Consider the following 15,105-nt stretch of genomic DNA (forward strand, 5'->3'; position numbering starts at 1 on the left):
AATAGATTCTTAAATGGATTTCATAGTACACGTTAATATTAAAGGATTTCTTAAATACCTACACATTTTGTTGGTATTTCTTTCTTCTAATTCAACGTACCTAAGCAAATTATTAAAGGAATCCCAGTTGCTTCCTTATATTATTAATTCTTTATTTCATATAAAAAAATTTGAAAGAATCCCATGAACAACTCAGTTATTTTGTAATTTATTTATTAAATAAGATAATTATAAGAAATACAAAAATTACCCTTATGCTTGCTTGGAAAAGTTGTATGAACTTTCTATCCTTGAGTTGATTTGATAGAGTGAAAAATAGTGAAATTTGAGATTATATTATGTTTTCTATTTTTATTTTTTTAATAAGATTGTCATCAGCTTGTAGTCTTGTGAATTGACATGATCCATGAAATTAGTAAGTGGTGATTGAAAAATGAAAAATTGAATGAAAATGAGAGTAAGAAATTGAAAATTGGGCATATTTAATTTATTATGTAAACTTAGTGAAAGTGAAAAGATTATGAGGATTTGGTTCAATTGGAGATTAACAATTTGATGTCAAATTTAATCAATTATTTATTTCGTTTTGATTCATTTACCGAAAAAAAAGGGAAAAACTTGAGGATCTTATATATGTGAATAAAAAAATAGATAAGATAGAATTTATAAAAAAAAAAATGGGTAAGAAGGATAAATAAATTTAATGAAACAAATAAGAGAATTTGTTTAAATAAATGTTCATCTTAATTGTTTAAATGTCAACATTAACATTTTAGCGTTTCAATTATAACGTTGAAATTCTAATGTATCTTTCTTAACGTTTAAATGCCAATAAAAAAAATTATTATAGCAGTTTTATTTTCGTGGCATAGTGTTTACCTTTTGCAAACAATTTTAATTATAAATGGAACCAAATAAGTTCAATACTTATTGGAAATAAGTTATTTTAACGTTATGCTTTAAGTAATTCGATATATCTAAATTATTTAAACCAACAATGATTTATTTTCATTGTTAAGTCGATCTCAGGTAAATTATATAAGTAGTATTTTCAAAACTTATGAAAAGCGAGTTTTCTTTTTTATTTTGTAGAACAAATTTTCTTTTTTATTTTGTAGAAGAAAATAAAAACATTAACATGCTGTATTATTAATTTATGAATTAGAATAAAGGTTTGCTGCCACCTATATGACTAAAACTTTTTCATATTAAAACATGAAATTATAAAAATGAAACCCAAATTATAGGTAAATGTCTCTATAAAATTTCATAATAATCTTAATTATTTAATAAAATCTATTTTTTTTTTCAAGAATATATTTTATTGGGAATTAATGTGAAAAGTCATTTAAAAATGTGTCACTCATTCATTGTTCACAGTCATTTTTCATCTCTACAAAACTATAATATATATATATATATATATATATATATATATATATATATATATATATATATATATATATATAGTATGCAATAAATACATTAATAAAGTACTATAATTAATAATAATATATTGTAATATGATAGTTAATCTTAATCAAATTAGTTATCATTTCGAAGTAATGAGCTTTTTTATATTATTATTGCTCTTTTCTAATCAAATTTGAAAAGAGGATTTTCGGCTTCGAATTTTTTTTTTTTTTTTAAATTTGAATAATCGGTTTATCAATTTTGTACTTTAAGTCAATGTTTTAATATTTAATCAATTTAAAAAAATATTAAATTTTAAAGAAAATCACTTAATGATAAAATTGGTAAAATAATTATTTTTTATTTAAAAAATATGAAGAGGTAAAATTAGAAACAAGATGTGTAAAATTCTCTTTTGTATAATAATAGAGATTCATTGTATTTTATACTTTCGAATGTTGTTAGAAAATGATTAATAATTTGAAAAACTCATCACTTGAACATAATAACTAATTTTTTAATATTAACTATCATATATATCAATAATTTTTTATTTCTGAAATTGATCGTTATTTAATGATTTTTTTAGTGTAAAAAATACTTTATTTTATTAATTAAAAAAATTATTTTAAGACTATAAAAGAAATATAACTTGAGTATCACTAAATTAATTCTTTCCACACAAACAGTTAACTTTCTAATTATTTCATAATATGAACTTATTTTAAAAAAAAACAAACTATTAACCAAATCAAATCAAATCTATTATATATAATTAGTGATCTGGACGTATCTAACATGTTTGTGGATTCTCACATTCCCATCTACCTCTTAGTTCTTTCTCAACCTTATCTTACTTTACTTTTATATTTCAAATTTATTTTGTTTTTCAGATTTCAGATCCATCTCATAATAAAAAGAAATGAAAAATAAAATAAATGGAAATAAGAAATGGGGAATAAAATGATATGAAAATAAAATAAAATAAAGTAATTATATTAAGAGAAACAAAAAATATATGTTTAAAAAAATGTGAGTGGGCAAGAGAGTTAGGTGAAGATAGAAAGAAACAAAATAACTTTTCAAACATATAACTAACAAGTTAGTTAATTGACCAATGGATAGGTAAGTTAAAACTGTATAACCAGTAGGTAATGTGGATTATGTTTATAAATTAGAGCTTAAATAATTTGAGTATATTCCATAGATACTATAATTACATTTTCATAATATTTGTTGAAACGTATTACTTTTGCAGATAACTATTCTCTAAAATTTACAAATAAATAAATAAATAAAATAAGAGTAATTTTTAAAAGGTGATGATAGATAAATATCCCATTTTCTTTTAGTGAACATTCATCCAAAATGGACGATATAATATTTTTCTTTTAAAATATGAATAATTTAGGAAGAATCAAATACAAAATTAAGAATACTTTATCTCATTAAGTGTTTTAGAGGTGAAGAAAAACTTCAGTGTTGATGTAAAATTTTCCATTTATAAAATGGTTTAATAACTATTTTTATCTCAACAATGGTTTTTTTTTTTTTTTGTATTGTTTTGAAGGTTTTGATCCCACATTTCTTTTGACAATAAGTTAATATAATTTTTTTTATCAAATTAATGATAATAATGTACAATAATAATAACATGACGTAAATAATAAATAAAGAAAAGTAATTTAATTTAATATTTTATTGCTATATATTTCTATTACAGAAATAAATAATTGAAATCAAAAATCAAAAAATCAAAAATCAAATCAAATAATTAATTAAATATTTTATTGATATTTATATTTTATATCATAATTAAAAATTATTAAGTAATAAATATAATAAAATTATATACTTTAAATTTTTATTTTCAGTAAATTAATTAAGAATAATATATTTTTATTTCGGAAAATAAATTTTTTTAATTATTAAATTTTATAATAATTTTTTTTAAATTAAAAAATTAATTGTAATTTATATATTTTTAATAATTTTTCTATCAATTATTTTAAAAAAATATTTTGCAAACTATTTTTTAAATATATTAAGGTAAAAAGGTTGTTTTATTATATCAATTGAATCAAACCACTAACTTTTCATTCCTTTTTTCTCAATATAAACAAACACATTTTTCGCTATTTTTCTCTTCTTTTTCAATCTAACAGATCCATCATTAAGTCCAACTAAAACCTTACAAATAATGCTAAAGTTCACATTACATCAAATTTGCAGTTCCAAAGTTAAGGTTATAAAATACTTTTGAATAGAAAAATAAAAAACAAAAATTTGGTGTAATCTAAAACAAGTGAAACCTATAAACTGAAGTTGTCTATCTAAGGAACTAGTAGTTGTACCAAAACGGTAAGTGAAAGGATAGGAAGATTGGTACGAACAAGTGATGGAATATTATATTATAATTGGAACCAAACTAAAAGACACTTTTCAACTTCGTATTCTAAATTGTTACTTATTTTGGAATTTAGTTCAATGATTTAATCTCCTAAAAACATATTTTTTACAGTTCATTTTTGAAATTTTTTATTTATCACTTTTTGTTTCTGTTTCTTACACAAAATAATAATAATAATAATAAGCTCTATTTATTAGATTGCGATTACTAGATCAAATTCTTATAGGTAATTTTGACAATGTTTTAATCTTACATTTTAGATTCGGAAAGTCTTTTAATCTTTTTAAAATATTAGTGTCGTGAGGATTTAGAAAATAGTATTTTAGAAGAGATGATATTTTTAAAATAATGAGACTCTATTATTTTAATAATAAAATGATTAAATATAAATAGATTTTTATAAAGGAGTCTCATTAATTAAAATTATTTTATCTCTAAAAACTTTTTTGTAAGAGTCTTCTACCATCTCTTCAAGATATCTTACTCCTCCATGTTCATTTTTTTGAAGATTAAAGACCATAGGATTGTTCTTTGCGGCAAGCTAATCAAGATCAACCGATCAATTTCTTCATTTAGGATAAGTTATATTTTCGTCTTTTCTCATCCTTTCTGCTTGATCTAGGTTGCATGCGAGATGTTCTGGTTCGCATGTGTTATTGTGAGTTTTCTTTTGAATCTCTACTAACTCATGTTCTTGTTGGCATGGTCGTATTGTTTTGTTTTGTCTTCAGGTGTAGAAAGGAGTTTTTCTGTTTGAGCTTGTGGGCAGCTAGGTCAAGGTAAGGAAAGCTAGAAACTATATGTGAGTATGAGTTTATAAAGTTGATTTTGGTAGCTAATGAAATGTTGTAATTGCCTAATGAATATGAACTTGTTGTATGATTTGGTGTAAATTGGTGTGTTGTATATATGACTTGATACTTGATTTGTTTGGTGGGATTTTATGTTGATTGGAAAACTTAGAATATGATCAATTGAGCGAATTGGTACTCCTTTTCATGTAGAAATATTTTAAACCAAAATATTGAAGGAGGAAATCAGGTCTGAGTTCACTCAATTGCATAAAATTCTTCTATTGTGAACTAATATAATGCTAAGCAACATTCTCCATCGCTACGTGTTAATGATCACTGCATGCCTAGTACCATTTTAGCTCCAGGGCGTTGAGCAACATTTCTCCACCGTTAAGCACCTCTTTTTGCAAATGTTTGAGCGCTAGGTGCCACTTATTGCGAGGGGAACGACGTTGAGCACTAGTTTCCTCTGTTGGCTCTGTTTCTTTTCTCTTATATCCTTGATGATGGTTTCTATTGAGTGAGCTAGTCTATTTTTTGTTTATGATTAGTAATGAATATGAGAATGATTTTGTGAGCATTTGGAATGATGATGTTTAAAGAGTTTCAAGGGAAATTCGTTGTGATAGTATTGTTAGTGTATGTCTAGATATAAGAGATGTCACAAAGGTATCATGAACTCTAATAATCATTCACACTCAAATGGAATAGAATGAGTTATGTGGTGAAAGTCATAGGAGATCCTAGTCTTTGGACTTATTTTTGGGTCCTAGGCATGAAAGAGATTAACCTTGTGTATGGTTGGGTAATAACCCCTTAAGGCTATGCAAAGTCTAGGAACCATCGCAAGTGCACACCTCTAGTGAATTCTATATCAAAGACATGTATCCGGATAATTGAGTTTATATATATATATATATATATATATACACACACACACACACACTAGCTTATCTTGTGGTGTGTTTTGTGTTGTTTGTTTCTTTTGCAATGATCACTTAATTGTGTGAACAGAGAAAGACACAACAACTTTAGAGTAGGGCTTAGCTTTTCTTTTGGAGTTGTACAGAAAGAGATAAATATTTTGAAAAACTCTTAGGTGTTTTGGGTTCGATTTGTATATATTATATTTTATGGTTATTTGTTATGGATAATTATATGAATATTATATATCTTATCATTATCTATTTTGTTTCATCAAAGTTTAAATATTTTATTTAATAATTTTGTACTATTAAATCAGATGTTATAACTATCGTGAAATTTTATATATTTCGGTCAATAATATTGAGGCACATTAAATCTTGGTTTATTTATGTCCTTGGTTTCCATTTTCGTTCCAAAATATCGATTTGTTCCCTCTCTTATTATAAGTCTCAATTACGTCCCCAATTTTGTTTAATGGTATCAAAGATGCCCTTTATGTTAAGTTGTGCTAAACGACGGTAAGTGAACAGTGAGTTGGCATGATTATGTGTGTTGAAACAATGACAAAGACCATAAACATTAAAATAATTAGTGACGTGGAAGACAAATAAACATGTTATTTAATATTTTTTTTTCTTTCATCGGTGGATTTTGTTTTTCTTTTCTTCCATTGGTGGATGATAATAGGTTTCCTATTTTGTAGGTTCTACTGACTACATATGCTGATGGATTGAGATTTGTGAAAGTAAGAGTGAGATATGTTCGCATACCATAGGTTGGTGATAAATTCAGTAGTAGACATGGTTAGAAGGGGATAGTTGGTATGACTTATACACAAGAAGACATGTCCTGGACTGTGGAAGGCATCACCCCTGATATTATTGTCAATCCACATGGCAAATCTCAAGAAGAATTCTTTCAAGTGCAAGGTTTGCAAGAACAAAACAGACATTGTTTTGGTGGATGATCATTATCTTATATGCTACTATAGTCAAAGTCCAAGGTGTTCCTTGTGTTGAATTCTTTGCCTTTCTATTGTCCATGTAGGCTTACATCCCTTACGCATGTAAGTTGCACTTCCAAGAGTTAATGGCTTTGGCCATATCGCTAAGAATGCTTACGAAGGAGATCAAATCTACAAAAGACCAAAAAATGAAAGGAGCTTGATTATCATGTTTGACTTAGGCCACTACTATTATATCCTGACTTACTATTATATCCTGACTTGAACATCTCTAGAAAATGAAACACGCTCATGATTTCTGAATATACCAATTTTATTTTATTCCATTTTTGAAATCTGAAATTAGATAGATCTTTCAATGTTGGTTTCTTCAAATTTTGTTGCAATCCATGAGAGCTATGTTGTATTGTATTTGTAACAAGAGATCCTACAACAACAATATTTAAGTTCGATTCTTATACAATTTAATGAAACGAGACAATTTATTGATTAGTGTGTTTTTTATTTTCCATTTTTACTTTATATAAGCTCAATTTTTGTACCATTTTGACCAACATCGTTTAGATAAATAAGTTACATTTCGTGTCAAATTATTTGTTATTTTATTTTTTGTTGAAGACATGTATCAATTGCTGGTGAGCTGACATGAGTTTCCAATGTACCATTAGACTTCCATTACAAGTTACAGTTTTATAATGATATTTGTTCAATAAAAAGATCATTTGAGTTCTTTCAAATTCAATCATCCTAAAAGTAATAAACATTTCTTATGCATATTTTTATAGTAACTTTTACATCTATTGTTGGTTAATTCTCTTGATACTAGTTCATGTCTATCAACTCATATACTTGCCCACTAATTATAAACAAATTTATATATTTCTTCTTAAATACTCAAATTTTTGAGGAGATTTAAGCAAATCGTGGTATTTATGTATGCGACCATGAGCATGGTTTAGAAACATGTTTCTGGTGCTGGTTACTTACCATGATGGGTTTATCTTGGGTCTTTCCACATTGGTCAATGATGCAAGTAAAGAACAAATTTTTATCATGGCTTCCAGACTTTTGTTCAAACTTTCAAGATCAAAGACGAAGCTTGAGGTCTAACTTTCCAATCACGATCAACCTTTGTGGAATCCTAATAAAGCTTCGAACAATAGAAGCCAACAGAATCTTCAATCTGTTTTATCTACATAAATCCTAATTTCAAAATTAATTTTAAATATTAAATCACATATTTATTTCTCTACCACGTCACTAATTACTTTGATGTTTATGGTCCTTGTCATTGTTTCAACACACATAACCATGTCAACTCGTTGTTCACTTAACGACGTTTACCACAACTTAACAAAAAAAGTGTCTTTGATATCATTAAATAAAAGAGGGACTAAATCAATATTTTGGAACGAAAATTGGAACCAAAGGCATAACTAAATCTTAAATCTTTTATGGTAAATTGAGTATTAATAATCAAAAAACTATGATTTCAATTTTACGTGATTTTTAGCCGAAGGCCTTTTCTTTAATGGTTATATGATATTACATATTTATTTTAATATTTTGTATAACTTTCAAGTTCTGAAGACATGTGTTTTTTAGTTAGATGGTTTCTCTTTTAAAGAAAGAAGAATAAACATGCACCAAAAAGTAGAAAGATAATACAGGAACGACTTCTCATAATCCTATCGTTGTATAACCGGAGTTGTACTCAGTATGGACCTCCAACCAATTGGGTACGAGTAATTTCTTCCACCTCCATAAATATAAAAAAATTTACTTTGTTATTTTTTATGAATTATGCGATTCAAAAGTAAAAGAAGTGTCTTTTAAATTTTATAATTTAAAAAGTCAATTTGATTTCACAATTCAAAATATTTTTTACTTTTGAATTATATAATTTGGAAGTTATTTTTTAAAAATCTAAATTGCACAGTTTAAAAGTAAAAGTTAACTTTGGATTTTGCGACTGAAAAGTCATATCACCCTGTCTTCTTTATTTTATTTCATTTTCTAGAACCTTTATTGTCTCACTTTGAAGTAGATATCTAGATGCTAGAAATTCAAGTGTGAGTCTAAGTTCCATATTGAGTAAACATGAAGGTCCACAAACTCATCACCTTAAGGTTTTGGGTTAAGAGTATGGTGTCAATCTCATATGTGTAGGTTGGGCTCATGTCTCATTGGTGTTGTATCTCCCCAGTGATCCTCTTTCGAAAGATCCAACATTGGTATCATAGTCAGGTTCGTGTGGTGACTGGCTTAGACAAGATCTTATATCGAAAATCTTCTTAATAGTGGGTCAGGTAAGTGTATTCTGTTAAGAAGAACGACGGTACAAAAAAAGGGGTACCCAAAAGTTAGCTTGAAGGGGAAGTACCAATGTGAAAGGACTCACACTTGAGGGAGAGATTGTTGGGAATCCAAGTGTGAGTCTAAGTCCCACATTGAGTAAAAATGAAGGCCCATAAATCCATCGCCTTAATGTTTTGGGTTAAGAGTGGTGTCAATCCCTTATATGTGGATTGAGCTCATGTCTCATTGATGTTGTATCTCCCCGATGATCCCTCTTATAAGACCCAGCATTATTCTCCTTAACCAATTGAGAACTTTGTCATGATGTCGATGCAACCAAAATTATATTGATCGCACAAGCTTAAGAACTTGTAGTTTTTTTTTTTGGGTTGGTGGCCATAAGATCACCAGCTTCTTGGAGAGGTGGAGGGCATGGAAAGCTAGAGGACCTCTATGGTAAGGTAAAGGTTGGAGAATTATGTGGTTTAGGCGATGAAGTGGTGTGACTCAGAGAGCTCAAACTTTGAATGTAGGGTGATCTAGAAGGCAAACAAACAATAGAAGGAGATAAGAGGAAAGTTGGAAAAGAGAGGGACATATGACTTCCAAATTGCAAAATCCAAAAGCAAAAGTGATAATTTTGGAATTGTGCAACATAATTTATTATTTTAAGAAAAAAATTACTTTTGGATTTATGCAATCTAAAAGTGGAAAAATGATTTCTTGATCGCGCAATTTACGAAGGATAAAGTGGGAAATTTCATATTCACGAGATTGTTTATGGAAAATACATAGGTGAAGTAAGAAGTACTTTTGGTATGTCAATGTTTCATTAGGCCCATTGCCTATGTGGGTCAACCAATTATTAATACAGTTCACAGGACATTTATTCCTACACCCTCGTAAAATGTAGTATCCTTATTTCACCCCTTAATAAAATATATTAAAAATCCTAGACTTACGTTTTATTTTCCCTTCTTTCCTCCTTCCTCAAAACAAAGCATCGCTACACCTCCCTCTTGGCCTTCTTTCCTCTTTCTTCATAAGCAAGCGACGCTGCAACTCCCTCTTAGCTTTTTTCCTCCTACTTTCTCTAAACTAAATGGACAAAGAGCTTAATATAGTAGTTCTCTTAGAGAAGCTTCCTTTGGGATTAAATGGGTAGAGGTGAATCAACTTTCCTTCCTTAGGAGGACACTTTTATTCATTTTGATTGAGGTTGCCTTCACACAACCAACACAGAATATTTATAGTTGGTGGTCTCAATCGGTTCACGACAATGGTTGGAGCAACATATATTGCAATACAATGAAAATATATTGGCTTGTTTAATTTTTTATAACAATAGAATCAAAGTGTTTACCTAATTCTCCAATTATTATTATTATTATTATTATTATTATAAAGATAATAATTTAAAATTAAATTATTAACGTAAATAACTTGATAAACAAATAAATTAAGCATCTAAATTTTCCAACATTATTGAATAATATTATACTATTTAAAAAATCAAATTTTGAACCTATATAATTAGTAGTAAATAATTATAATAAAAAAATTGTAAACAATTTAGTAAAATGTTGTTGGTGGTGGATTATGGGTCAACCTGACTTGAACTCGTTTAACTTATAGATTAAGTGAGCTGGATTTAGCTCAATTCACGTTTTAAAAAATTGAAAATTTTTCAATCCAAATATACTCAAACATATAGTGAGCAGAGTTGGTTTATGGGTCATAATCTATTTTGACATCAATAACCATCAGACTTACCCATTTGATGGAAGAGGAAGATGAAGGTTGAGAAAAATAAAGGTGATGAAGAAGATCGGGGAAAAGAAAGGGAAGAAACATGGGGTTGGGAGAGCAAGACAAGACACTAATTTCAAAATACACTTTCTTTTCATCTTGTAATCTAGAAGGTATTTTCTTAATATTCAATCTAAAATATAACAATATTTTCTGGGTTGAATGTTTATAAATACATTTTCAAATGTCAAAATACCTTTCAAAATTTTCAATCTAAAAAATATTTTTCGATTTCTGAATGTTTTCAAAGATATTTTCAAATTTGGGAATACATTGTGAAACATCCTATAAAAAATGTATAAAAATTATATTTTGGATTGAGTGTTTTTCTGGATTCAAAAGTACCTTCCAGAACATCCAATTCAAAAATATTAAAAATAGGAGTCACATTTACCTTTTTAATATAAAATGTTACGAGGAATAGATCGGGAATTACAGGTTTTATGGGGTGCAAAAAGAAAAAAGAATAAAGAAAAAAAAGGAGGTGCAGGAAAAAAACAGGCCAGTTCACAATATGAATGTCTTCAGGCTTTCCCTTCCATAAATAGAAGCTCAAGAAGGTTAGATTATTTTTCCTGCAATGGACTTAAACAAAAAATAAAAAAACATTGTGTAGCAATTCTATAAATTTCTTCTGTGAGAAAAAGTGATGTTAGTTATTTTGAAAATAAAATTACGTACATGTGTAACAATTTAGTTTACATCAAGTTATATCACATTTTGAAATTAGATCCAGAACTTATTTAATAAATGAATTTGGGTTTTTATTCGATTTCGGTAGTTAGTGATCAGAACGGTGTGGGATCAAAACTTAGATTTTGTAGTCTGAATTGAAAGAGTAAATGCAATATGGAACTTGCACTTATACTTTTGTAACTTCGTTCAGCATTTTATTTGTAGTCTTCATTTGATTTCAAATTTCAGACGATTTATAAGAATTTACAAGAATGTTCAATGATTACTCTTTTTCAGGACTTGGTAGTTTGGGGAAATGTTCTTACTGTTAATCCATTTTCATGAGTCACATATTGTATGTGGACATTGATTGGAATCTTCCATGGTTGGTTATATTTGATCTTCATCTTCCTGCAATATTTTCAATCATAGTATAATTGTTATAAAATTTAGTGGTAAGCTAGTTTGTTGTCAACCCTACTAACGAAATTATGAATCTTATTTAGACCTTTTTTAAAGTAATGGAACACATTAACTTCCTGATACATGTGATATATACATATAATATTGTATGGTGTATGGAAGTAACGAACAATCCTTATCACACTACAAGATCAATTTTTTGAATTGGGCTATCTCCTATTCTCAAGTTGCAAAAAAACTCGAGCACAATCGACAGAAAATTTCGTAAAGGGAAATATCAATGTAAAGTCAAGCAACAAATTAAACCGTGTTATTTGGCCCCTTTAGAGTAAGGGTGGGAAATAACCTATTCACGGACCATTCATTTATCACCACACAAATTTCAAAATCCAGTTCAATGAATGCACACAACAGGAGAAAATTGTGAATCATTGCTCCAAAAATTATAAATTTACAGAGAGCATTTATACAATCATACAATTATACATACACTTATCTATGTATCTACATTATAAATAAAAATTATAAATATAAATATAAATCAGAAAGCATGTGAGCATTGTTCAGTTAATATGACGGGGAGGCAGTTGGCCTTTTCTGAGAAAGGAGAGAGAGTACTCTGCGGCGTCGATTAGGTCAGCAATGTTGTGCACTGAGCGTTCATCGGAACCCACCCAGAACATTGCTCGCACCTCCGCCTTCTTCGCCAGCCTCGCCGCGAAGCTCAGCGGCAACGCCGGCGAATTCAGGCTCCGCAGAATTTGCCTATAAAGCGACAGCACTCGGGCTCTGTTGCGGCTCAAATCCTCCGCCGTGGCCCATATCAAGCCCATTCCCAATTCCCGACTCGCTTCTGCAACAACACAGGTTCGTAATTTCGTTTGTTTCGAGTACTGATATCACGTTAAATAAAATAAAGAAATAAATAAAACTAAAAGAGGCGCGTGAATGGTGATTGAAGGTGAATCAGAAAGAACGTAGCGATGGAGAATTTGATCATATCAAACACGTTATGTAATGTTTGATGAGCACTCATCCTTTTTTCATCATGTTCACCTTCTTTACCACATTGCAGAGAAACGAAATGAATGATTTAGGGTTTCTGAGATAATACCTTAATCCAAGTTGCGATGAGGAGTGAAGAGTGTATCTATGACGGCTTTTAAAGCGTTTTCATTACATGAATAACTCAAAGAAACCAAGCTCCCCTAGGTTTTGAATTCTGGGCCTTGTTTTCGGATTTTGCTTCCTGAACCCATCATTACTAAATGCAACCCCATGCTAATTGAAAAGACTAAAATATAATAAAAGGAGAGAAAATGTGGAAAAACTTGTTAAAAAAAACTTATTTTAAAAAAATATTAAATATATTTTGAAAGTTTGTTTTAAATATTATGTTCTAAAAAACCTGTTCCATAAAACATTTTTTGCATTCTGTAAATTTCATTAAAATTCATTTTGAAAATTTTATCCAAAACTTTCACTACAAAAATCGTATTTTAGAAATTTCATAAAGTTTGTCATGAAAAATTTTCAAAATAAATAATCTAGAAGTTGCCCTCGTTAAAAATTGAGTGTTATGCAAATCCGATTTTGGGTACATAAAGAAAAAGTCTAGTATTTTCGTTTTTTGTGAGCCTATTTTTGTTAGTTATCACTTGTTTGTCACTTATTAACCAATGAGCATATATGAATAATACACTTAAAACATCACAAAAACCAAAATTTTAAAGGTCAACCAAACACAAAACATACAAAAATTAATTAAAAGTAGAAATTATAACACTTGAAAATGTTACAATTGGCATTGTATTTTTTTACACATTGCATTTTTGATCAATTATATATACACTTAGGAGTTTAACATTTGGTAACATATGTTCTTGACATGTGGCATAAAGTGAGGATATACTTCAAAAAGAGATGTAGACTTTTTGCTAGGAGGAAATACTTCAAAAGGGAGGAGATAAATAAGATCTGGGTTGATTTGCTTCTATCATGTGTCTATAAAAGAGATGTAAGATTTTCTTTCTTGCAACATAACATAATATTTTGTTTTTTCTTGTGTTTCTCTATTAAAATTTCTTTTTGTTTCCTTCAAACTGTTCTATTAATCCAAGATTTGGAGTTCTTCCTCTCACATTTAATATCATATTTTTGTTTTAATCTATATTGTTTTCTTTTTTTTCATTTGTATTTGTCTCTTCTTCTCTAAAAAATCCTTTCTTTTTATCTGAAAATTTTGACCGATTAACATCATATTTGTAGTTATTACTCTCTTCTATTCACATTTAGCCTAAGATTTATGTTACGTTTTTTGTTGTTGTTGTTAAAAGTGCAATAAACACGTGATCAAGGTTACACCCAAATAATTAAAATACTATGTAAAACTTGGTTATTCTGCTTAAAATATTTTGCTATTATGTATGAACATGAATATATCTTTTTTTAATGGCTATTTTTTTAGGTATAAACTCAAGCTTTGTGTAATTGATGCTATGAACCCTATAACTTTTGTGGGATTTGATCATAATGCTACTACAATACCGAAGAAATCTAGCTCTGATATCATTGACTCTTTGGAAAAGGTTTATTTTGTGATCTTTAATTTAAATAGACTCTTTGGAAAAGGTTTATTTTTGTGATCTTTACTTTAAATTTAAATTCCATATTGTTTGAGGTTTAAAATTCCATGTTTTTTTATGTTTGGAGTATCATTTCGAAACATATTTTTAAAGCACAGTTTGAATAATGTTTTACTACATTTTGATTCACCAAAGTAACTTTTGTTATTTAGAATGCTACTTTTGAAAATATGCCTAAAGAGTTTGAAAGCCTCATTGATAAGACTTGTCCTTTCAAAGTTGAGTTCAAGATTGTCCATACTTCGAGATTTGATCAACCTTTTAGAGTAAAAGAGGTGTGCATGGACCAAAAAAAATCATTGAAAGCTTTAATGAGGGTATGCTAAAGTCAATGGTAAGATGTTGATTACTTTTAAAGTCTTCTAATATATTTGTTATTGTCAACAAGTTTTTATTCTTATTTAATGTTAATGTCAATATTAAAGGATCAATGCACTAAAAGTGTAGAATTGGAGAAACCCAAATAGTCAACTAATGATATGTCACGTGATAGCATTGCAGAGGTATTTCAACATTTCAAAATTATAATTTGCTCCACTTATGTATTGAATCCCAAATTTCGAATGTGATTTTTCAGAATTTGTTGACGAAGTTTACTAAAGAATCAACTCATCTTGAGAGACTAATCGTTGATTTGACTATTCATTTACTTAAAAGAGATTGTGAATCTTTGTCGCTAGAAAACCAGAAATTTCCCTTTAAGATGTAAAGAAGAAATGTTCATATTAAGAAGTGACTTTTGTAATT

The 15,105-nt window shown here is 28.3% G+C and overlaps 1 protein-coding gene and 1 non-coding gene across 2 annotated transcripts; both read right to left on the reverse strand.

The window, feature by feature from the left end:
- Positions 1–12,144: 12,144 nt before the first annotated feature.
- Positions 12,145–12,900, reverse strand: LOC114170008. The gene is made up of 2 exons (XM_028055469.1): positions 12,828–12,900; positions 12,145–12,566 (listed from the first exon to the last, which is right to left on the reverse strand). The coding sequence occupies exon 2, from the start codon at positions 12,544–12,546 to the stop codon at positions 12,277–12,279; it is 270 nt and encodes an 89-aa protein (XP_027911270.1). The 5' UTR covers positions 12,547–12,566; positions 12,828–12,900; the 3' UTR covers positions 12,145–12,276.
- LOC114170956 lies at positions 12,673–12,771 on the reverse strand. The gene has a single exon (XR_003601307.1). It is a non-coding gene; the product is annotated as a small nucleolar RNA R32/R81/Z41 (small nucleolar RNA).
- Positions 12,901–15,105: the final 2,205 nt, after the last annotated feature.

The sequence above is a fragment of the Vigna unguiculata genome, chromosome 11 (assembly GCF_004118075.2).
Source record: "Vigna unguiculata cultivar IT97K-499-35 chromosome 11, ASM411807v1, whole genome shotgun sequence".
Taxonomy (NCBI): Eukaryota; Viridiplantae; Streptophyta; class Magnoliopsida; order Fabales; family Fabaceae; genus Vigna; species Vigna unguiculata.

What these genes read in the sequence shown, in the direction of transcription:
- LOC114170008 (XM_028055469.1), bottom strand. Translation starts at nt 12,546, where the DNA reads ATGGGCTTGATATGGGCCACGGCGGAGGATTTGAGCCGCAACAGAGCC.